General features: G+C 45.6%; 1 protein-coding gene across 7 annotated transcripts in view; it reads left to right on the top strand.

Moving 5' to 3' along the window:
• The first annotated feature begins 828 nt into the window (after positions 1-828).
• Positions 829-23,200, top strand: part of ZNF618 (zinc finger protein 618) — a 43,457-nt gene continuing 21,085 nt past the window's right edge. For 2 of the 7 annotated variants that reach the window (XM_032232583.1, XM_032232582.1), the window contains exons 1-3: positions 829-1,302; positions 20,716-20,789; positions 22,386-22,648. In XM_032232583.1, the coding sequence (XP_032088474.1) occupies positions 979-1,302; positions 20,716-20,789; positions 22,386-22,648 (661 nt within the window). In that variant the 5' untranslated portion in view covers positions 829-978. The remainder of the gene's footprint in view (positions 1,303-20,715; positions 20,790-22,385; positions 22,649-23,200) is intronic. The other 5 variants (XM_032232577.1, XM_032232576.1, XM_032232580.1 and 2 more) reach the window with 3 other exon arrangements.

Raw genomic sequence — 23,200 nt, 5'->3', positions numbered from 1 at the left:
TGGTTTAAACTTTCGAAATTGTTCCTCATTTCTCTGTTTGGTTTTTCTTGTTCATGCCTTGGGGTTATTTTTGACAGAAAATAGGGACACTGTGGGGCAGCCTGGCCAGGGGGCCTCCCTTTGGCTTCCTAGAAGCGCCCGGCCCAACAGAAGGTCAGCCTGGCCTTCCCGCTTGAAGTCGCCTCTCCTCATCCAGGCTGCTCCAGGCCTGAAGCGGGGAGGCTTCCCTCGCCCTCGGTGGGTGAGAGCCCGCTTTAGGGGGGCTGCCCGGCCCTTCAAATGCTGGTTTGCAAAGCTGTCCTATTAGCTAATAGTAACGTTAACAGTAGCCTCCTTTCCCAGCCACGGATAGATTGTAGCCACCAAGAGCCCCGGGCTGCTTCTCCTGATCAGGCGGGCCTGGCTTGGCTGCTTTGGGTCTCCCTTTGGGGAGGCTTCCCAGGGGCTCCCCGTGGGCTGGTGCTTGCTGGCCGGCTTCCTTCAGTGCCCGGGGGGAGAAGGGAGGCGCTGGAGGAGGCGGGAGGAGGAAGACCCGGGAGCCCAGCGAGGCCTCGGGGGGCTCAGCACCCTCGCTCCCTCCGCGGCAGGTGCACGGCAGGCGCCCGGCCCGGCCTTCCTTCCTTCCCCGGGCTGAGCGCGAGCGTGCGGGCCCTGCAGCCGGACGAGGCGCCTCGCTGCGCGCCGGAGGAGGAACCACAACAACCACGCGTGGCCGAAGCGGCGGCGGCGGCGCGCGCGGGAGAGGGAGAGGCGGCGCGCCCTGGGCGCAGCGCGGTACGGCGTGCAGGCCGGCAGGCTGAGCCCAGCGCTCGCCGCCTCCCTCCGCCCTTCCGCCGGGGCCGCCTCCGCCTCCGCCTCCCCCCCCTCCCCGCCATGGCGGCGCTCGTGGCTGCGCCGACTGCGGCGCGCTCTCCGCCCCGGCCGAGCTCGGGCCGGCAGAGCTGAGGCGGCCTGGGGAGCGGCTGGCGCGGCCCACCCATGTCCTCCCAGGGGGCGGAGGAGCCCCTGCCGCCCACCCGTGCTGCGGCGGCGGCGGCGGCGGTCAGGGAGGCGGCTCCGTCGGCCGCTCCGCATTGTGCGCCGCGCGGCGGCACCAGCGGCGGGAGTAGCAGCAGCAGCAGCAGCAGCCCGGGCAGCGAGAGCGGCGGCCCGGCCCGGCGGGAGCCCCCTTGGCCGCCCCTGGCCAGCCCCATGAAGGAGCCGGGCGGCGGCGGGGAAGGAGCCTCCGCCGCCGCCGCCGCCGCCGCCTCTTCTCCGGAAGGCAAGGAGGGCGCAGGAGGGGCCGCTGCCCCCGCGGCGCAGGTAAGCGCGCTCGCCCGGCTTGCAGCCCCGGCCGCGGGGGGTTGGCTCTCCCCGCCTGGCTTCTCGGAGCAGCCATGTCTGCATCGCCCTCCGGGGCGTCTGGCCTCGGTCCCCGGGCTCCCGGGCCTGGGGAGGGCCTCCGCGGCGCCGGACTGCCTTGGCCGGAGGGCCGGGGGGCTTTGGGTTCGCTCTGGCTGGGGTTCGTGTGTGTGTCGGGGCTTTTTTCTCCTTCTTCCAATTTCCTCCCGATGAGTTTTCTTATTAAAGCGGCGCCCCCTAGCGGAGACTATTCCCACAAAATAAGAGGGGGGGGGAGAAAGAAATTAAATTTGAGAGAAAAAAATATATTTTTTTCTTTTTGTTGTTTTCCAAGGGAAAGTTTAAATCGTTGCCTGTTTCGAGAGATCCTTTCGAGCCTGGTTTTTTTTTCTCCATCTGAGAAATGCTGGGAACAAGCAGAGCATCGCTCGCTTCTCTTAAGACGTCCGCAAATTTTTTTTTTTTAAAAAAAACCGGAGTCTTTAATATGCAAATTTAAGATTGAATTTGGTGAAATTCGACGTTCCTTTCCCCGTCTTTTTTTTAAAACGAGAAATCAGCTCTTTTGCCAGAGGGAAACGAAATTAAGGAGAAAAAGAACAATTTGAAAGAAATCAGTTTGGGAGAAGGTGGAGGAATTGTTGCAAAAGCAATTAAGAATTGTTACTTGCAAATTCGAAAGGATTTCACGGTTAAGGACCTTAGTATTGGATTTATTTTCTCACGAAGTATAACTTAATCTTACAATTTTTAAAGAAGTGTGTGCATTATATGAAAATTTCTGAGGACACACCCCAATTTTTTTTGTGGGGAATGACTTTTAAGTTTTTATTCAAATCTGATTTGAAAGAGCTTTGTTTTTAAATAGGAGCCAATTCTGCAAGTCAGAGAAGCTCAAGTTAAGATTATAGAAAAGCCTTTTGTTCTGAAACGACATATATTTTCTGAAAGCTTATGTTGTTGGCACAATTAAAAGAATGATTCCAGCATTTAATTTATAATCATCCATGTAGAACTGAGGGAAGTGATTATGTTTTGCCTCCACCCTAAAATAACACAAGACAACATCTTTTGAGAGTTCAATGTAACACTTTATGTATAAAGGCATCATTAGACTAAATAATAGGCTATGCAAAAAACTACTGGTTGAGGAAACTGCAAAGTTGCAGATTTAAAAAAAATAACAAAAATTTGCAAAATTAAATTATGCTTTCTTAAGATTTTTTTTTTAAATTGGGGATATTTTTTTTTGCTCCATAACCAAGCTGGAAAATCTTACTAAACAAGTACTGATTAGTTTGTAATTAGCAATATACCTTTGAATTTCTCACATGGCTTTGAGAATAGTAAAATTGCCTTTTTGAGTTTTGGTCGTTTGTGTCTCTCCTTTTCTGTTTTGATTTGCATTTGATAAATGAGTAACTAATTCACAGAATTTTTCACTTGAATCTCTGTAGAAAGCGATGTGCAGCTTCTGCATCTGAGGCAGGAGGGTCAGGAAAAACGGCAACATTAAATTTGAAGGGGGGAAAAAAGGAAAGAAAAGGGCAAAAATCCTGCAGTCTCCACTTTAAAATGGGAACAAAATATCAAGATGGCCGACTCCACAGCTGCAGCAGAGAACCTGAAAAGGGGCATTTCTGTGCTGGAACAGAAGGGATTTCTGCAGCTTAAAATCTCTCCCCCCCATTCCATGAACCTCAGTGTAGGAAAAAAAAATGTTTTTGAAAATTTAAAAGTTTGTCTAAGCTGAATTTTTTTTAAAAAAAAAAAATTTAGAATTTCAAAAAAAAAAATTTTTCCTGGTGGTGGGAATGAAAGTGGGATTTGTTAACTGTATTTACCGTAATTGTAATCTAAACTACAATTGAAGATTGAATTGGAAATTCGGGGGATGATATTCCTAAGGGAATGGGGGAGGGGGGAGGAGTGCAATTAGAGATTTCATCTCTAACCAATCCCATTTCCTTCCTCCCCCATCAAAAGGGGAGGTGATTGTTTGGATTTTTGGGAAGATTCTGGAACAATTAAAAAAACAAAACAAGCAATTTTACAAACAGCTCAGATAGTTTTAATTTTTGTAGTCCTTAGGAAATAATGTGTTCTGCAGAAATTCTGTGCAAGAAAGGAGGCTGGCAGTTTAAGAATGTTAATGGGGTTGCAATTAAATTTAACCAGTCACAGATTAACAGTTGATATGTTTACCCAAGCAGGCTTCGGCTGGCTGATTCTTATAGGATATTTTCTGGATGGGCTACACTGTCAAGAGTTATTTTATAATGATAAGAAAGCAGAGTTTCAAATTTCCAACTATGTCCATTTAAAATAAAACGATATGTCACATGCTCAGTTACTTTGTTAGTTTTGCTTGATTATCTTTCAAAATCCTGTGGAGGGAAGAGTTTGGAGAGGTGGCCTTGCTTACTCTAGTCTGCAATGAGTTGGTTGTTTTTAATGGCTGAAGCCAAGGAAATCCAAAGAGGAGGAAATTGACCAGGAATACTGTGCACAAAACTCCTTAAGGCAGTGTTTCTCAACCTTGGCAACTTGAAGATGTCCGGACTTCAACTCCCAGAATTCCCCAGCCAGCTGGCTGGGGAATTCTGGGAGTTGAAGTCCGGACATCTTCAAGTTGCCAAGGTTGAGAAACACTGCCTTAAGGCCTTAAGACAGGTGAATAATTGGGGGAACTTAAAGGGGCTTGGTGTTTTCAAGGGGTGGTAGTAGTGGGGCTGGCTAGGGTCTCTGGCTTGTCATTGCCCTGTCCTCACATTTTTTCTACAAATTCAATGGTCTTAATTTACTCTCAAGGTTTGACCCAGGTCTCTGTGTTCATTTAAATCAGTGTTTCTCAACCTTGGCGACTTCTATGTCCTGTGGACTTCAACTCCCAGAATCCCTCAGCCAGCTGGCTGGGGAATTCTGGGAGTTGAAGTCCATAGGACTTAAAAGTCACCAAGATTGAGAAACACAGATTTAAATCGTTCTTGTAGTTTTAATGGAAGTATTAGAAAGTCACAGGGAAGGAGACCTCAACTCTGGCAGATAACTGGCCTACGTTACAGGTGTGTTGTGCAGTTGTTAGGAATTTTTTTTTTGAATATGCATTGATGTGTTTATGACTACAGCTACTAATATTGGGAAAAAATGAATTCATGCAGTGTAAATGCAGTGCCATTAATATTCATATTATAAATATTACTAATGTTTATATGCAAACACTATAGTGAAATATATTAAAAGGGTTATTGTTAATTTTTAATAGAAGTAATTAACATTTTGAGTGGGATAACAGTTTATTTCAGTTGCATCAAGCAGAAGCAGAGAGCCCAATGCCTTACGCCACCCATCACTCCTTTGAAAAAGAATTAAGGGGTTATTAATAACACTTTGAAAATAAAACAGTGAAGCAGCGAGGGGAAAAGCTGCTTTTCGTAGACCTACTAGGGTATAGTTGGCTTTGATAGATGGAAAATGCCAAGAAATGGATGGATTTTTTCTCCGTCATTTTTCAGAATTGCTTAAATCTTGCAACTGGTTCTTCAGCTTCCTGACTTGGGAACTTGGAAAGTTAAGCAGGCTGCTACAGTAATGGTAGAGATTCCTGCAGCAGGCAGTGGTTGAACTAGGTGACATTTGAGGTTCCTTCCAAATCTGACTTTATGTGCATCTATGAGAGACTTTCTGATTGTGATGTTGTGTTCCAGTTCCATTCGTCTGGATTGTGAACATGGGGCTGAAAATTAATTAATTAATTAATTTATTTATTTATTTATTTATTTATTTATTTAGTATGCCGCCCACTCTCGAGAGACTCAGGGCGGCTTACAAATAAAAAAGGAAGGGGAGGACATACAAAAAAACAAAACAACATTGAAAGTCCACAACATTCGCAACTTAAGATGGGGCTGGACAAATTCAACAGCCCCAGGCCTGCCGGAACAGCCAGGTCTTGGTTGCTTTGCGGAAGGCCGGAAGGGTAGTGAGGGTCCGGATCTCAACGGGGAGCTCATTCCATAGGGCCGGAGCAGCCACAGAGAAGGCCCTCCCTAGGGGAGCCGCCAGCCGGCATTGTCCGGTCGACGGCACCTGGAGGAGGCCCAACCTGTGCGATCTTATAGGCCTCTGGGAGGTAACTGGCAGGAGGCAGTCTCTCAGGTAGCCAAGTCCGATACCATGTAGGGCTTTAAAAGTAACGACTAGCACCTTGAAGCATGTCCGGAGACCAATGGGAAGCCAGTGCAGCTCGCGGAGGATAGGTGTAACGTGGGTGTACCTAGGTGCACCTACTATCGCTCGCGCGGCTGCGTTCTGGACTAACTGAAAATATCTGTAATGGTTACTTCCCCCTCCCCCGAAATTTCTTCCTACAAATACATTGTGTTGTACGTGTTTACCTTACTGTGCCTGGTTACATGGGTGAAAAATATAAATCAGGCAAATATCAGCCAGTAAAATGTTTCATGTTTATCAAATGGCTATCCTCAGCGAGTATGCAAGAGAAATAAATACTATTGATCTGAACATTTTCCAATGCAAACTGGAAATTTTCTAGGTGAATTTGCATAAGAATTTCTTCCTGGAATGTTTTTCTATTTATAATTTCAGAATTGTTCTTCTTTACCAAAAATATGTAATTTTAAGGAAAGACTGAGAAAGAAAATCTGAATTCCCCCCCCCCCCCTACTCCATTATTCTGTGAGGGGCATTTGACCGAGAGAGTACAAGTGTTTTCGGATTCTTTATAACACGAGCTGACATTCTAACCACAGGTTGGAAATTGAAATGTTAATTTTTTCCCCCCAATAAATATTTGTGTTACGCACACAAATTTGATGTAGAGTGATAAAATATTTCCCCATTCATATGTGCCTAAGTAGCTGGCATGGACTGACTGCTAACCCCCCACCCACATCTAGTTTCTTCAGAGCATCTGTAGTGTGGGAGGACAGTCCATTCACTGGTACTGTGAGGATGCTGTAGCCAAAGACTCCAGGGTGTAGGTTGCCGTGTGCCTTTAAGAGAGGACTGTGATTATTCAGGAACATCTGGAAGGCCACAGGTCCCTGACTTGATTTAATAGCTTTACATGTGCCAATCAGGCTTTCGTGGGCAGAGATCATCTTCTCACATCTGTAAAGTTAAGTTGCCGACACAGGCCAGGAGGATTTTGGCAATCCTCTCTAGTTGGATCCTTCGGGTAGCTGAACTCCAAATAAGGGATGGCCGATGGCTCCCTTGGTGTTGCAACTCTAGGGGGAAGAATTGGACATATCATGTAAAAACTGGTAATGACATCGTAGAGATATGAGACTCTTCACATTCATGTTTTGAATGTCAACTGAAAGCCTCACTTAAATATATTTTTGATTATACAGATTTGGGAGTCTCTTATGACGTCAGTTGAAACAAGACCTTTAAAAGTTTTAAAACTCTCGTTTCTCTTTTGAGGATTTGAAACTATAACTTCATTCATTCATTCCATTCATTCATTCATTCATTCATTCATTCATTCATTCACATATCAGGTTTCCTAGTGCGCCAAGGTGGCGCAGTGGTTAAATGCAGCACTGCAGGCTACTGCTAGATCAGCAGGTCAGCGGTTCAAATCTAACCGGCTCAGGGTTGACTCAGCCTTCCATCCTTCCAAGGTGGGTAAAATGAGGACCCAGATTGTTGGGGGCAATATGCTGACTCTCTGTAAACCGCTTAGAGAGGCCTGAAAGGCCTATGAAGCGGTATATAAGTCTACTGCTATTGCTATTGCTATTAATGGCTGAGTTGTACATTTAACTGAGTTAAAAGACTTTAGTGGCTCTAATTGATATCAACATACTTGGTTTACTTGAAACATTGGTTAATTTTAATGCATGGTATGAGGCGTGTTATGTTCACTGTATTGTGCAAGCCGAGAAAAGTGGTTTAAATTAATAATTTAAGGTTTTGATTTGCTTGAAAGGGGCTGAGGTAGCGCAGTGGTTAGAGTGCAGTACTGCAGACTACTTCAGCTGACTGCTAGTTTTGCAGTTTTGCGGTTCAAATCTCACCGGCTCAAGGTTGACTCAGCCTTCCATCCTTCCGAGGTGGGTAAAATGAGGACCCGGACTGTGGGGGCGATATGCTGACTCTGTAAACCGCTTAGAGAGGGCTGAAAGCCCTATGAAGCGGTATATAAATCTAACTGCTATTGCTATTGCTTGGGAGAAGGAAATAATAAATGGAGATGCATCACCTTTAGTTATGTTTGCTTGACTTGGTACTTTCAGGAGAACACGGACCTTAATTCAGTGATTTCTGACAGATCAGAACCAACCGTTCTGGCTATAGGGAGGTGATTCCGAGAAGGCTATAATAATCCAGAGAAAGCCGCCTATGGATCGGTTGTAGTAACATGTATGAAGGAAGAACACTTGAGGTTGCACACTGGTTTGGGGGAGATCGTCCTTCAGGGATTGTTGCTTCAAGGTGAATAGGTATGTCTTTGCGTTGTGAGAGTCCCAGTGCTCCTTGTTGGGTTTCACCGATGATGATGATGATGCCACGCAGAGCCCTGGTGAGGCTCTTCTTGGCTGTTCTGCGCAGAGGTTCTGGGAGGAAAGCCCTGCTCCACATGCAGCCAAATCGGTCCCGTTCGTTTTTAGCCGTGCAGCTGGAGCAGTTGTGTTCCTGGAGCTTGATTGTCCTTTGAGAAATCTTCGTTTTGTTTAATTTGGTTTATCTCTTTCGCTTTTTGTTCGTTGAATCATGAGGGATTGTTGGACACAGGAGTCCAACTCCACCCCTTTGCTGCCTGCAATTGAAAGTATGTTGGCGAGAAACTTTTCTCATCTTTGTCTGTTTATCATTCAGCTCACGAGAGCAGCCAGAATTTGTGACATAGGCCCAGTCCAAAAACGTCTCCTGCTTGTTAGACACGCTCTAGGAAAGGTGAAGATTCTGCCCCTTTATCTTAATTCACAGCAGACCTCTCCTGCCCAGCTTTGAGATTTCTCCCTGTGGGTAATACAGTGGTACCTTGGTGCTCAACTGCTTTGAAACTCATTTAATTTGGTACTCAACGCATTTTGATGGTGAAAATTTTGTCCCACTAACCATCGTTTATTCGGTAATCAATGCACAAACAAGAACTTGTCAGTGACAGCTGCCTTGTGACTCACTACATTAATCCTTATGGGGGGAAAATGTTTGGTACTCATCGTGACTCCAGAAACCGATTAATGATTGGTACTACAGTCTTGCCATCTGTATCAGGAAAATCACCTGATCAATTGGCCAGAAGTGACCCATCAAAGTGAGCAATCTTAACAGAAAGTCAGGTCAGAGCTGCCTCATTGCTAGATCTCTATGGTGTGTGTAGCTTCTCTCTCTGCTCCTGAACTGAGGCTGTCTCTTCCATTCATCTCCTGGTGGTGAACTTCAGATCAGCTCTCTGGACAGGAGGGAGATGCTGTTGGAACCCACCTGTCTTCCGTTCCCAGAGGAAGAAAGGAATATTTCACCACGATAACCTTTTCCCTCCTGAAATCCATTTTCGTGATAGCAATAGCAGTTAGACTTATATACCGCTTCATAGGGCTTTCAGCCCTCTCTAAGCGGTTTACAGAGTCGGCATATCGCCCCCCACAGTCTGGGTCCTCATTTCACCCACCTCGGAAGGATGGAAGGCTGAGTCAACCTTGAGCCGGTGAGATTAGAACCGCTGAACTGCAGATAACAGTCAGCTGAAGTGACCTGCAGTACTGCACCCTAACCACTGCGCCACCTCGGCTCTTATGTGATAAGTGATGCTCCTTATGCTGCCTCCTACACTTTCAGGCCATCCAGAGGTCATGTATGAATTTTCGTTCTCTACCTATAAAATAAGTCTTGTCTTTTTAATGGAATTGTCCATCTACTTCTGGACTTCAGAGACCCAGCTTCCGCTCGCCATTTTTCCAAAGGAGAGTTACAGACTTTTAATAGCAGCTCTACTTAGGTGCATTTAATTTAAAGTAGTGTTGAAAATTCTGACTTTTGTAAAAAAAAAAAAAGAATTTGGAAGGCCACTTAAGGAGGTGCGTTTCTGATACTTTGGATCATGCATTGTGCTTGCTTGCAAAAAAAAAATGGAAGGATTTCAACTTGAACATTTCAAGCTTATATACACATTCTTGAGTATGAATGGGAGCCCTATGTGCGCCCCCCCCTCAACTGAATCCGAAAGACATTACAGAACTTCTACATAGAGTGTGCACAGGCCACATAGAGCCTGGAAAGTTACTTTTAGTAAGCAAATACCATACAGTAAACCAATATATGTCAGAAGCAACGCCCCCCCCCCCCCAAAGCAACCTAGTTTTTCCTATTTTATTCAGTGCTGTGACTTAGAATGAGCGTGTGTGTTGCGGGGTGTGGTGTTGAATTATAGATTTCTAGATGTCTTAGAAGCCCTATAACCATCTTGGGATTCTTAGTCTAGTCTCTCTTCACTGATAATTAGTGCAGCTGGCAAAAAAGGGGGGAAAAAATAAGAATTCAACAATTTAGCTTCAAGTCACTGCGGTTGTTAAAGTCAGGAGCACCAACAACAGCAGCAATGGGGAGGCCTGAGCTAACAGTGGGCACCAGGGTCTTCTATCTGGCAACACATAATAATGTCGTTTTTGTTGGTCGAAGTTGTGTCCTCCAGACCTTCCTCTCTTCTCCCATCCTCCGGAGTCCATTGAAGCTCACGCCGACTGCTTCGGTGATTCCGTCCAGCCACCTTCTTCTCTGTCGTCCCCTTCTTCTTTTGCCCTCCATCATTCCTAGCATGAGGCTCTTCTCCAGGGAGTCTTAAATAATAAGTTATTATTTAAGAGGCATACAAGTGAAGGAAGGGCGGGAAGTGGGCTCTGTGTGACAACTCCTTTCTCATTTAGGGCTGAGGGAAGTTGGAAATGAAGTCTTGACTTCAGTGGTGAAATTCAAATTTTTTTGCTACAGGTTCGGCGTGGCTTAGTGGGCATGGCAGGGGAAGGATACGGCAAAATCTCTATTTCACTTTGGGGCCAGCCAGAGGTGGCATTTGCCGGTTCTCCAAACTACTCAAAATTTCCGCTACCGGTTCTCCAAACTACTCAAAATTTCTACTACCGGTTCTCTGAAATACTCAAAATTTCCGCTACCGGTTCTCCAAACTACTCAAAATTTCTGCTACCGGTTCTCCAAACTACTCAAAAGTTCCCCTACCAGTTCTCTGAAATACTCAAAATTTCCGCTACCGGTTCTCCGAACTGCTCAAAATTTCCGCTACTGGTTCTCCAAACTACTCAAAAGTTCCCCTACTAGTTCTCTGAAATACTCAAAATTTCCACTACCGGTTCTCCGAACTGCTCAAAATTTCTGCTACCGGTTCTCCAAACTACTCAAAAGTTCCCCTACCAGTTCTCTGAAATACTCAAAATTTCCGCTACCGGTTCTCCGAACTGCTCAAAATTTCTGCTACTGGTTCTCCAAACTACTCAAAAGTTCCCCTACCAGTTCTCTGAAATACTCAAAATTTCCACTACCGGTTCTCCGAACTACTTAAAATTTCTGCTACTGGTTCTCTGAAATACTCAAAATTTCCGCTACCGGTTCTCCAAAATACTCAAAATTTCCACTATCGGTTCTTCAGAATCTGCTGAATTTCACCCCTGCTTGACTTTCTCCATCCCAATAATGTCCAGGTAGTCTTTGCTGGCTGGAGAGAGATTCATAGCCAGGATGCTTAGGAGGAGAACTGGCCTTCGTGCTTATTTAAGGCTCCTGCTATTCCTTGTGCACCTGAAAGCATTACAAATGTTTGGCTTGAGAATGCAAACAGAAATCTTGAGTGGATACAAATATTGTGGCACCCATTCCTCGGTGTGGACATTAGGAGATTAAGAATTGGGTCTAGGCTGTGCCTAGAGATTTAGTCCTGAGATCATCCAGAGGGCGGAGGGCAGGCCGGCTCTCTGAAGACTAACCTCCTGGACGCAGCTCATCCAGTGCCTGCTGGAAAGATTCAGTGGTGTCACGGATTTATAGGAACCAAACTGGGAAGTGTGTCAGGAGTGGTGACAATCTCTGTCCTGCTGTAGCCCTTGGTTTTCCCTTTGCTTTTTGTAGAGCTTGGCTTTGAACAAAGTGCCGCAGGAACAAATTCGCCATTTCCCCTCTTTGCGGTTATAATGAATCTCCTATTTATTAGGAGAAAGCAATTCTGACAAAGGTTAATTCCGCCCCCTCCCTCCATTCTACTACATTTAAGTTAGAATCGCTGCAAGAGAAGTAGGAGGACTTCCACAAACTGCAAAATTTGGGACGGAGGGTGTGAGGGTGGCAGGGCTACTGCAGAGTCTAGACTTCTGGCTGGGGAATTCTGGGAGTTGAAGTCCACAAGCCTTAAAGTTCCCAACTTTGAACACCCCTGGTCTAGAATGAGTTATACTCTTTCCCAACCTTGAAAGTTGGTTAGATTGCTTAGATTCCTGAAAGGCTAATCAAGTGTGGCGTTGACGGATCTCTCTTTTCTTCCCAAGTCCTGAAACCACAAAGTTCTGATTATTTTATCCAGTTGAAAAGCAAGGTAACTTTTCATTAGGTTGAATCCTGCAGAATAAAAGTTTTGTTTTTTAAAAAAAAGCACATGTAAATAAAAGTACTTCAGTTTCCCTATTTGCCTAACATGTAGGATACAGAGAGATGTCTTTCTTGATGTAAGAGAATTTTGATTCCCGCCCCCCCCTTTTGGTAAACTTTAAGTTTGTTTATTTTTATACTCGCTTGGGAAATTAATCTTGAGTATTTATAGTCTTTGTGGTCAGCTGAAACGAGTTATTTTGCTACAGAGATTTCTAAGATTTCCACATGAACTCTGCTCTTTTCTCCTGTTTCGTTTTTAAAACTTAGGCCTTTTGCCTTATAATTATTCCATTTTGAGATTTTTTGGGGGGAAGGGAGTCCTATTTTATGGATTCGTAATTTGGATTTGGGTTACTCCTCTTCCTGTTTTTTTTTTTCTTCTTTTAAACCCACAGTTAATACAGAATGAGAAAGTTCAAAAGCCGTGGCTGTGATATCTTTTACATCCTGCAGCTGTTAAGACATTTCCGTGGAGGCTCCTCTTTTCTGAGCTGGTTCCATGTAGAACTGTCCAAAGTCCAGAAGTCCACTCCTGTCAAGAGTTTAGGAGAACGCTGGCAGAGAGCCTGGCAAAACCCACCAAGACTAGCATCAGGCATGTGATATTCTGTGAATCGCTTCACCTGGGTGCTTAGCTCTCCTTCCCAGGGAAAGGCTACTTAAAGGGCAGAGTGGGGTCTTCCTCTTATGCCTAAGAGGAATAACAACGTAAAAACCAACACGAACCAAACATGAGATTGGGAATTGGGCACAATATACAAAAATATCAGACAACATCCAGCTGTCCATCTCACCGAGGCTTTGCTCTTATCAAGTCATGGCATCAGGAGTGTCACTGTAGTTCAATTTAAGAGAGAGACGAGGTGGCGCAGTGGTTAAATGCAGCACTGCTGGCTACTTCAGCTGACTGCAGTTCGGCTGTTCAAATCTCACCGGCTCAAGGTTGATTCAGCCTTCCATCCTTCCGAGGTGGGTGAAATGAGGACCCAGATTGTTGTTGGGGGCAATATGCTGACTCTGTAAACCGCTTAGAGAGGGCTGAAAGCCCTATGAAGCGGTATATAAGTCTAACTGCTATTGCTATTGCTAAGCAGGATGCTAACTGTCCTCTGCTGTGAGTTTTTTTTATTATTATTTTATTTACAAACATACAAAATACACACAAACAAAACTTATACATAAACTACATTTACACAGTACATTGGAACTTGTTCCTTCTTATAGCAGTTTCTAATCGGTACAATTCCCCTTATGTTATTTCCCCTTCTAATATATTTCATTTGAAATATATAGAGAGGCGATAAACAGGCCAATAACAACAGCGGAAGTAGAATTAGTCCTGAAAAAACCAGAAGACGACTAAAACTGCAGGACCAGATGGAATCCCAGTGGAGTTATACAAATATAATCAAATAATATTGGAAGAATTAGGAGTGGAAATGTTTAATGAAGTTTTAGGAAAAGCCAAGATGCCTGAATCATGGACGGAAGAAATAATATCATTCATTCCCTAAAGAAGAAGCTAATTTGCAAGAAATTCAAAACTACAGACCAATTTTACTATTGAATTCTGATTATAAATTATTTGCAGCAATTATGGAGGAAGAATTAAACAAATAGCAATAGCAATAGCAGTTAGACTTATATACCGCTTCATAGGGCTTTCAGCCCTCTCTAAGCGGTTTACAGAGTCAGCATATCGCCCCCACAATCCAGGTCCTCATTTCACCCACCTCGGAAGGATGGAAGGCTGAGTCAACCTTGAGAACTGCAGATAACAGTCAGCTGAAGTGGCCTGCAGTACTCTAACCACTGTGCCACCTCGGCTCAGTGCTAAACGAACGAATGCATCCAGATCAAAACGGATGTTTACCTTACAGACACATTTAAAAATAATACGAAAGTCATCATAGATATATTAGAATATTATGAAGCGCATCCAGAAAAGCAATTAGTACTGGTTTGCTGTGACTTCATTGGCACCCTGCTAGAGACTTACGTTTGAGAGCAGAGTAAGGACCTCTTCGGCTGAATTTCCTCCGTCTGATTCGGGCTACAATTCAAAGTCCAGGGTTGAGTTTTACGGCTCTGGATATTCTTCCACCCATCAGTTGGAGCTCATGGCAATGCCTGTGACTGCCTGCATCTTTCTGAGGGAGGCATCAGAAGCACCCGGCTGTGGAAATTGGCCTCTTTCCCTCTTTCCTCTGGCAGGCAAGGTTTAGTTTTGGTGATAAGTTACATATTTTAGTTAATAGTTCAGCAAATTTGCATTGGCCATATTTTCAGATCTCTTTCCGGGTGAATGCAACCTGGCCCAGGGGCCTATTACTTTTTAACTTACCATATCTAAAACATAATTCTTTTTTTTTTAATTGAAATTTTTTTGGGAAAAAAAACTTTTACAAATGTTTACCTCCCCCCCTCCCCACCCAACCCCACCCCCAACCTTCCCCCCTCCCCCTGACTTCCCAGAACCAATACAGGGTATAAATCTTTAACAAAGATATTCTAAAATAAACTTTTTTTTTTTTAATGTCATCTTTCATTTGAGCTTTAACTCCTCTTTGCTAGGCTAAACTCTAAACAGATTATATCATTCCTTGTTTCTTCATTCGTAAACTATCTGGAATTTCTTAGTCCCATATTTATTTTGAGTATAGTCAATCCATCTTCTTCACTCCAGTTTATATCTCTCATTTGAGTGATCCTTGAGATATGCTGATATTTTAGCCATCTCTGCTAAGTTTGCTACTTTTAATGTCCATTCTTGAATAGTAGGCAGATCTTCCTTCTTCCAGTATTGCGCCACCAACAGTCTTGCTGTGGTAAAACATAATTCTTTAGTACTTATATTTTGGCAAAATTTGGGGGATGCGCTCTCAGGGGGGAAAAAGCAAGAGAGAATTGTGTTGCTGTGGTATAATTTTTCCTCCATTTTGCCCCCAAAACAACATTTTGGCAATGAAATAATTCTAACTTTTCTGCAGAGTCCAGCATAATTAAGAGTGGAGGAGCCACTGGTCAAAATATTTCATTGAGGATTCAGGTTTGAGAAGGCAGCTTTATACCATTAAAAGTGTTTCGCCTAGCTTGTTCTCCCTCTTCTGGGTTGTGGAGTTATTGCTCTCTTGAAGGCTACGTAACTGCCTAGTTGTCGTCGACTGTCAAAGGTGATCACATGCCCCCTGGGACACTGATTAATATGAGACAATTGACAAGCATCCTAATTTTTATTATGCAACCACAGGATGCTGCCACGGGCATAGGCGTGAAAAGTGGGTCATAAGCCACTTTTTTTCAGTGCCGTCGTAACTTTGAATGTTCACTAAATGAACTGTTGTTAAGTCGAGGACTACCTGTATAGGAATCCTTCCTGTGGGAAAGAGCTGTTGGGATTCTGAAGAAAAACACGACAGGATGGAACTTTAAGAATGTCTTCTCTCATAGACCGGCTGTGTGCAAATGTAAATTTTTTTATGTGCTGAAATTTTCTACCTGCAGTGTCTAAGGATTGGCTCAGCCGTGTGACTTGAATCTAGGGCTTCCTTATTCCATGCTTTGTCTCGAGATGCTCAGGATCAGAATTCCTGGTCCATTCTTCAGAGAGCTCAGATATCCATATTCCTTTGTGCTTTAGAATAGAATAGAAGAACGGAGTTGGAAGGGACCGTGGAGGTCTTCTAGTCCAACCCCCGGGCTTAGGCAGGAAACCCTACACCACTTCAGACAAATGGTTATCCAACATCTTCTTAAAAACTTCCAGTGTTGGGGCATTCACAACTTCTGGAGGAAAGTTGTTCCACTGGTTAATTGTTCTCACTCTCAGGAAATGTCTCCTCAGTTCTAAGTTGCTTCTCTCCTTGATTAGTTTCCACCCATTGCTCCTTGTCCTGCCCTCGGGTGCTTTGGATAATAGCTTGACTCCTTCTTTGGGGCAACCCCTGAGATATTGGAAGACTTCTACCATGCCTCTCCTGGTCCTTCTTTTCATTAAACTAGACATACCGAGTTCCTGTAACTGTTCTTTGTATTTTTTAGCCTCCAGTCCCCTAATCATCTTTGTTGCTCTTCTCTGCACTCTTTCTAGAGTCTCCACATCTTTTCTACATCGTGGTGAGCAAAACTGGATGCCGTATTCCAAGTGTGGCCTTACCAAGGCCTTATAAAGTGGTATTAACGCTTCACGTGATCTTGATTCCATCCCTCTGTTGATGCAGCCTAGAACTGTGTTGGCTTTTTTGGCAGCTGCTGCCCACGGCTGGCTCCTATCTGTGGCTGATGCTTCCATGTGCTGCTATGGAGCCTTCATTCCTAACCAGGAGCAATATACTTCTTAGAAATGGCATTAAAGCTGTAGTGCTTGTTCTGCAGCTTTTCCCTTCGCCTAATCCCTGACTTCGGGTGGGTTGAAATAGGAAATTCATAATTTTGTACTTTCCCCCTACAGCTATTTCTCACCACAGCTGTGAGTCATATTTTTTTTAAAAAATTCACACTTAGATGCATATGCAGTTACCGGACTCTATAATTATTTTTAAGTAACCTGAAATGATGCCAGCAGTCTCTCTCGCATTGTAGTAATCCTGTCCGCATCCTATGGAATGTGTTTCTGCTATAAACATAACTTGACAAAACGCTGCATCAGGATTTAAGAAACCTTTTGTTATTGTTGTCCAGAGGAACACTTTGGGATAATGAAAAATAAATGCCCATGTACCTATTATAAAGTAGAGAAGCTCCCATTTTTCTTGTGTTGGATTAGGACATTAGCAAAGTTTTGTAGAGGGGGGGGGGTTGAAATGCCATAGCTAGAGGTGGCATCTGGAAACATGGACATCGCTTTTCTGAAGAATCGGAGATCAGGGCTTGGAAAATGTGATTCTGCCCCCAGTTAAGGTCATTTTTATTTTCATAATTGATTTCCTAGGTCTTTTGCACTGCCATTATCCCAGGGGGAGGGCGGTGTTAAGAGATTGGGGGAAGAGAGGAGCAGGGGGTCAACGTGGGATACCTTTCCAGGATGGTTCACCGACAAAAGGGCGAACGACAAAAGCGCGCCTGACTAAAGCGCGGTGACAAAACCGCGAGTTCTAAAGCGCTCCGACGAATGAGCGCTGAATCGCACTGACAACAGCACGGCGACAGAAGTGCGCTGCAAAACTAAACCTAACCCTAACCCTAAACGTAACCCTAAATGTAACCCTAACCCTAACCGTAACCGTAACCGTAACCCTAACCCTAACCCTAACCCTAACCCTTACCTTAAGTTAAATCGGCTTTCTGTCGATGCACTGTTGTAAAGCGCCCTTCTGTCGCCGCGCTGTTGTCGCCGCGCTGTTGTCGGCGCGTTGATGATGTTGCGGTTTTAGCAATGCGGTTTTGTCGGCGCACTTTTGTTGGCTCACGTTCCAGGATACCTTTAAGGCCTGTGAGGGATTTGTATTCCCAGGGCGGTCTTATTTTTCAGAAACAAAAATGCTGTTTTGTTGTCTGGATCTTTGTGTCATTTATCCATTTATTTTTGGAGTTAAGAGGTGAATTTTTAAAAGGAAAATTGCATCGGCTCTGCATTTTGCAGATTCGCATATTGCACGGGACAGGACTGAATGGATCTGATAGATGCCACTTTCTGAAGCATCCTCGAAGCCTGTGGCTGGGCAAATAAGCCTCATGCCCAGCATTAGCATTGCTATTCAGAAAGTGTTCGACAGCATTTTTACCTGTGTGTGAGCAGCTTTGCAGAAAGGTGGGAAGAATATAGGCCAGGGATGATGAACCTTTTTGGCCAACATACAGATGCCTTGTTTTTTGGTCATTTTCAGGCTGTTTTTCAACACTCCAGCACCCGCCAAGACCAGCTGCCCACAAAGAAAAAAATAGCCTGAAAATGGCCTTTCAGGCTCTTTTGAGGCACTCCAGCACCCGAAAATTCTGTAAGGCAAAACCTGTTTAATTGGGAGAGCTTTTAAAATTATGGGGAAAAAAATAATAATAATCTTTGTATGTTTTTAACCCCTTTCAGCTTTGGTTGCTCTGTAAAAGAGAAATCTTCATAAAGGAATCCAAAGAAATATCTAGAATTTTCTCTCCCCCCCCCACTCCAACCTTCTCCCTTCCGCTATGTGTATTTCTGCAAGATTTGAGAATTGTGCTGATGCACTGAATATGACCTATCTAACGTTTAATTTAAAAATTTATGCCAGGTGGAAATTTATGAAATATTTTACCATGAAAGAGAACCTTTTTCCCCTTAGGAAAATTAAACAATAAATCACCCAGCTTTCAATTTACTGCCCTAAGGCTGGTCATAGATAGCGTCCGTTCCCCCTACATTGTTCTGGAAAAAAAATATAATTGTATAAGACAGCTTAGCTTCTATCCTCCTACTCTCTAGAATTTTTAATTTCAGCTGTTTCTGCTTGGATTTATTTCCAATATTCCTGCTTGGCTTTTCAATTTCCTCAGTTATTAAATTTTAATTCAGTGCATTAGCATTTAAATTAAAAAGGGGGTTATTTTATCGAACTCTCTCTCCCTGCAACCTCTGAAATGGCCTGTTTCTGCCATACGTGTCGTCCCCCCACCTCGAAATGCAGCAAATCTCTTTCTAATGCACATTTGTGCAAATTCATAGGGGGAGGGGTCCAAGGTTTGAAATAATGCTGTTTTGGGGGAAAGCCTTTTTCAGATATTTTTTTTTTAAAAAAATGGGTATAATCTTAGAATTTTGATTATTAAAAAGGCAGGGGGAAAATTTAAATTGCAAGTATTTGAAACTGCAGTTTCACTAGGCTTGGGTTTTAGGAAGAGAAGAGTTTGGACCTTTTGAATTGCAGGGAATGTTCCCAATTTGGCTGTGGGGAGGGGGGAACCGATGATTCTACCGATTATGTTGATGTGTTCACAGCTTTCTGCCTTTAATGGGATGTGTGCTTCCATGTTTAGATTATTCCACTCCAGAAACACTGAAATTTTTCTGCGCAGAATTTTTTCCCTTGCGACGTGGTTTTCTTCTGTTTTCCCTTTTGGTCCAGATGTTTTCGTAGCATGTGAGGGTGTGTGTGTGCTCTGGAAGATTGCAGAGGCTACAAGGGAAGTTGTGTGACTGTCCCTGTGGAGGTCATTGGGGGGAATCCTCTCCTTTAACCCCCCCCTGCCTCCTTCCCCAATGCAGGCCGTGGAGTCTTGACTCCAGAGCCGCTGGGCACCAACTTGCTGTGCTCATCCGTGACGGTGGCTGCTGTGGGCAACCTCTTGCGTGGATCAGAAAGTTCCTGAACTTCCCTGGTCTCTCCAGGGACCCTGGGATGGCGGGGGGGGGGGAAGGGAAGAGGGAAGTCTCCAAGCTTGAGCTCAGATGCGGCGGGGGGGGGGGCAGCGGGCGGGTGGTGCTTAGCTGTGCACCAATTTTTCTTGACAGCAACGCAGAAGTGGTTACTTTTGAAATTTTCCCAAATTAATCTTGGTGTTCTCTAGTGGTGACCCAGGTCTACCCTGGATTACTCATGATACTTGACAGTATCTACTGTATGCCCGGGTGCAGAAATCACATCAGAACTAGAGAAGGGCATTTCTTACTCTTCGGAAGTCAGCCAGTGAAGAGGGGGGGGGGGAGAGAGAGAGAAGGAGGGAGGAAGGGAGAGGGGGGGGTCCCTGCCGTTTTCTCTCTTTCCGCAAGTGACCCCCTCCCCCCTGGAGCTTGCCTATCTTTTAGGCAGCCCCAATTGGATCCCCTCCCTCTGTTGACCTAGGCCTAGAAGGGAGCTGTCTCTTCCTCCTTCCTTCCCTCCCCCCCTCTCCCTGCCCCACAACAGAAGATGTATGTGGGGGGGGGGCACATACTCTGGTTTTTTTTATTATTATCAGGTCCTCTCCCTACTGGATCCTTCTCCTTTCCCATCTGTGGAGAGCGAATTGAAAAAGAGACAGAAAAGAAATAAAACCTCCCCAAAGAGAGAGTGGAACTCTCTGGCACAAGGCGTAGTAGCGGTGGCCACAAGCTTGGATGGGTTATGGAAAGGCTGGGAAGATGATCGGATAAATGTGGGAGACTCAGCGATACTTCTGGGTTGGTGGTGGTGGAGGCTTCTGGTTGAACTTGAGCAGAGGAAGGAAGGAAGGAAAGGAAAGGAAGGGAGGAGGAGGAAGGAAAGGAAGGAAAGGAAAGGAAAGGAAGGAAGGAAGGAAGGAAAGGAAAGAAAGAAAGAAAGAGAGGAAGGAAGGAAGGAAGGAAGGAAGGAAGGAAGGAAGGAGGAAGAAGGAAGGAAGGAAGGGCAGGAGGAAGGAAGGAAGGAAGGAAAGGCAGGAGGAAGGAAGGAAGGGAAGAAAGGAAAGGAAGGGAGGAGGAGGAGGAAGGAAAGGAAGAAAGGAAGGAAGGAGGAAGAAGGAAGAAAGTAAGGGGAGGGAGGAAGGAAGGAAGGAAGGAAAGGCAGGAGGAAGGAAGGAAGGGAAGGAAGGAAAGGAAGGGAGGAGGAGGAAGGAAAGGGAGGAAGGAGGAAGAAAGGAAGGAGAGGGAGGGAGGAAGGAAGGCTTGTGGTTCTGGAGCAGGTGGTTTTTCCTAGTTTCCGACATTTTAAAAAAAAGGTTTCCTGGGGACTCTGGCGACCCTGTTACAGAAGGTCACTATTTGGGGAGGGGATGGACATCACTTCAATTGCCTGGGGTCTGCGCTTTGGGTTCTCTGCATCAGTCCAAGAAGTTGGCGGCTGCTTTCACCTTCCTCTCTGGCTGCTTCCCTTCTAGGTTGAGGGCGGCAGCAATTGCAGCGGTGGCGGCAGCAGCGGCGGCAATGTTGGGACGAGAGCCTCTGTGGGCAGGTAGGTGCGTCTTGGGTGCAGCGGCGACTTCGGTGCTCCATGCCAGGCCTCCTTGGCGTTGCCCTTTGCTGTGCTTCGATCTGTCTGGAGCTTCTGACTTGTGCCAAGCCTGTTGGTTTCCCTGGTGGGAACCTGCCCCCCCCCCCGTCTCTCCATGGGGGTGGGAGTCTGCTCCAAATCATGGGCCCTTATCCTGTCCCAAACACGGCTGAGAAAATAGGGGTTTCCTGTTCAGGAGAAAACGATCCTTAAAAGTTGATTGAAAGGCTTAAAAGTTTTTCCCCCCCCTCTGTCTCCCTGATGCTTCTCTCTGTCTCTCCCCCCCCCCACTTTTTATTTTTTGCAACTTGTTCCCTACTTTACAGTATCTTCTGTCTCTTTCATTATCTGAAGTGAGGGGGGGGGGGGTTGCCAATAGTTTGCTTTTAGGGATCCAAATAATATCTGTTGCCATTCTATGCCCTACTTGATGTTTCTCAAAATGTTCGGTGGCACTTTAGAATTGGGTTGTTGGGCATTCAACAACATGGTGAGCCGCTTAAGAGGCGAGTAGCGCGGGTTGTTTCATTAATTACACACTCCTTACACTTTGCAGAAGAGGTAAGCTTCCTTTTCTCTCGGCCCACGGGCCATGAATCAGGGAAGGCGTGGGCAGCCCCAAGTGAGTCCATTGGAAGGACATTCAAAGGTTTTTAGCTAACCAAATACAGGGCCAAGCCATTTGTTCAGCCTACAAGAAACCCCCCACATCTGTAGAAGTATCCCACAATTTATCCATAAATCCAGGGGGATGTAGAGTCACCCAGCCCTAAGCCGCAGGCCGGTGGAATAGACGGTGTTCTCTTGGAGGCTTCGGTGGGCTCCCCGAGGCTTAGAGGTCTGTTTCTCCCAGGGGTGGGTTCCTGCCAGTTCTAGCCTCTTCTATAGAAGAGGTTCCACAAATCTACCGTGCCGTTTAGAACCGGTTCCAGCTCCCTCCCCCCCGCCCGTCCGCACATCATCAAGATGAAGAGCGAGAGGAGGAATTTTGGGAGTTGAAGTCCACAACTCTTAAAGCTGTCAAGTTTGAGCACCCCTTGGGTTTTTTTTTCTAAAGGGTTAGGGGTGCAAGGGTCTTGTAACTTGACAGCTTTAAGACTTGTGCACTTCAATGCCAGAGTTCCTGAGCCAACATGACTGGAGGAGGAATTCTGGGAGTTGAAGTCCACAAGTCTTAAAGCTGTCAAGTTTGAACTCCCCTTGGTTATTTTTTTCTAAAGGGTTAGGGGTGCGAGAGTCTTGTAACTTGACAGCTTTAAGACTTGAGTGCTTCAAATGCCAGAGTTTCTGATCCAACATTTTGGTTGCTAAGCAAGAGCATTGTTAAGTGAGTTTCGCCACAATTTACAAGTTGGCCACGCCCACCCAGTCACATGGCCGGCAAGCCACTCCCACCCGGTCACATGGCCGGCAAGCCACTCCCACCCGATCACATGGCTGGCAAGCCACTCCCACCTGGTCATATGGCTGGCAAGCCACTCCCACAAAGCAGGCCACACCTACAGAAGAGGTTCTAAAAAATTTGAAACCCACCCCTGGTTTCTCCCCTCACCCAAGGGAGCGCTTGAAGAGGTCCCAGAAAACCATGAAAGCAGAAGGCTGCGACCCAGCCGTGCCTCGAGCCTCGCCTAGCGAGGACGCAGCAGCCATGGCCGCGGTGAAGGTGAAGACAGAAGTCCCCGATGACTACATCCAGGAGGTGGTCTGGCAGGATGACCCAAAGGAGCCGAAGAAGAAAGGCGGCGGGGTAGCCGAGGTGCCTGCGGAAATTTGTGTGGTGATTGGTGGGGTCCGCAACCAGCAGACTCTCGGTAAGCTAGGTGGGTGGTCCATTGGCTTAACCTCTTCTTGCCAGGGACGGGTTGGAGGGGGGGGTCTATGGAGCGGGGGGCTTTTGAGTTTACTATACGCGCCGGCGGGAGGTTGAGGAGGCTTCTTGGGGGAGTGAAATCCAGGCTGTCTGGAGAAAGAAGGGGGCAGCTCCTGCAGGCTGGCTAATTGCTGTTTCCAGGTTGAGAAAACAGGTGAGAGCTAATCTATTAATCGGTTAAATTGCCAGAGCTGAGTTTTGCCTTAAAATGGTAAGTGTGGAGAAAACACAGTTTCCTTTCTGGGTAGATCACAGCAGGCATCACCTCAAACGAGGCATTCCTTGCTGTAAGGAGAGGAAGAAGAGAGTTTCGGGAAACCAGTAAGGCCGGCCTTCAACCGGAGCCAATGGGGACACGGGAGAGTTGTGATGGCAAACTTATGGTTAGGTTAGATTTTGATTCTGTGCCTCTGTTTATACAACTAAGGATTGTATTGGCTTTTTCGGCTGCTGCCGTACACGGCTGGCTCATATTTAAGTGATCATCCACCAGGTGTCAGCC

The sequence above is a fragment of the Thamnophis elegans genome, chromosome 16 (assembly GCF_009769535.1).
Source record: "Thamnophis elegans isolate rThaEle1 chromosome 16, rThaEle1.pri, whole genome shotgun sequence".
Taxonomy (NCBI): domain Eukaryota; kingdom Metazoa; phylum Chordata; class Lepidosauria; order Squamata; family Colubridae; genus Thamnophis; species Thamnophis elegans.
This window is presented reverse-complemented; position numbering and strand designations above follow the sequence as displayed.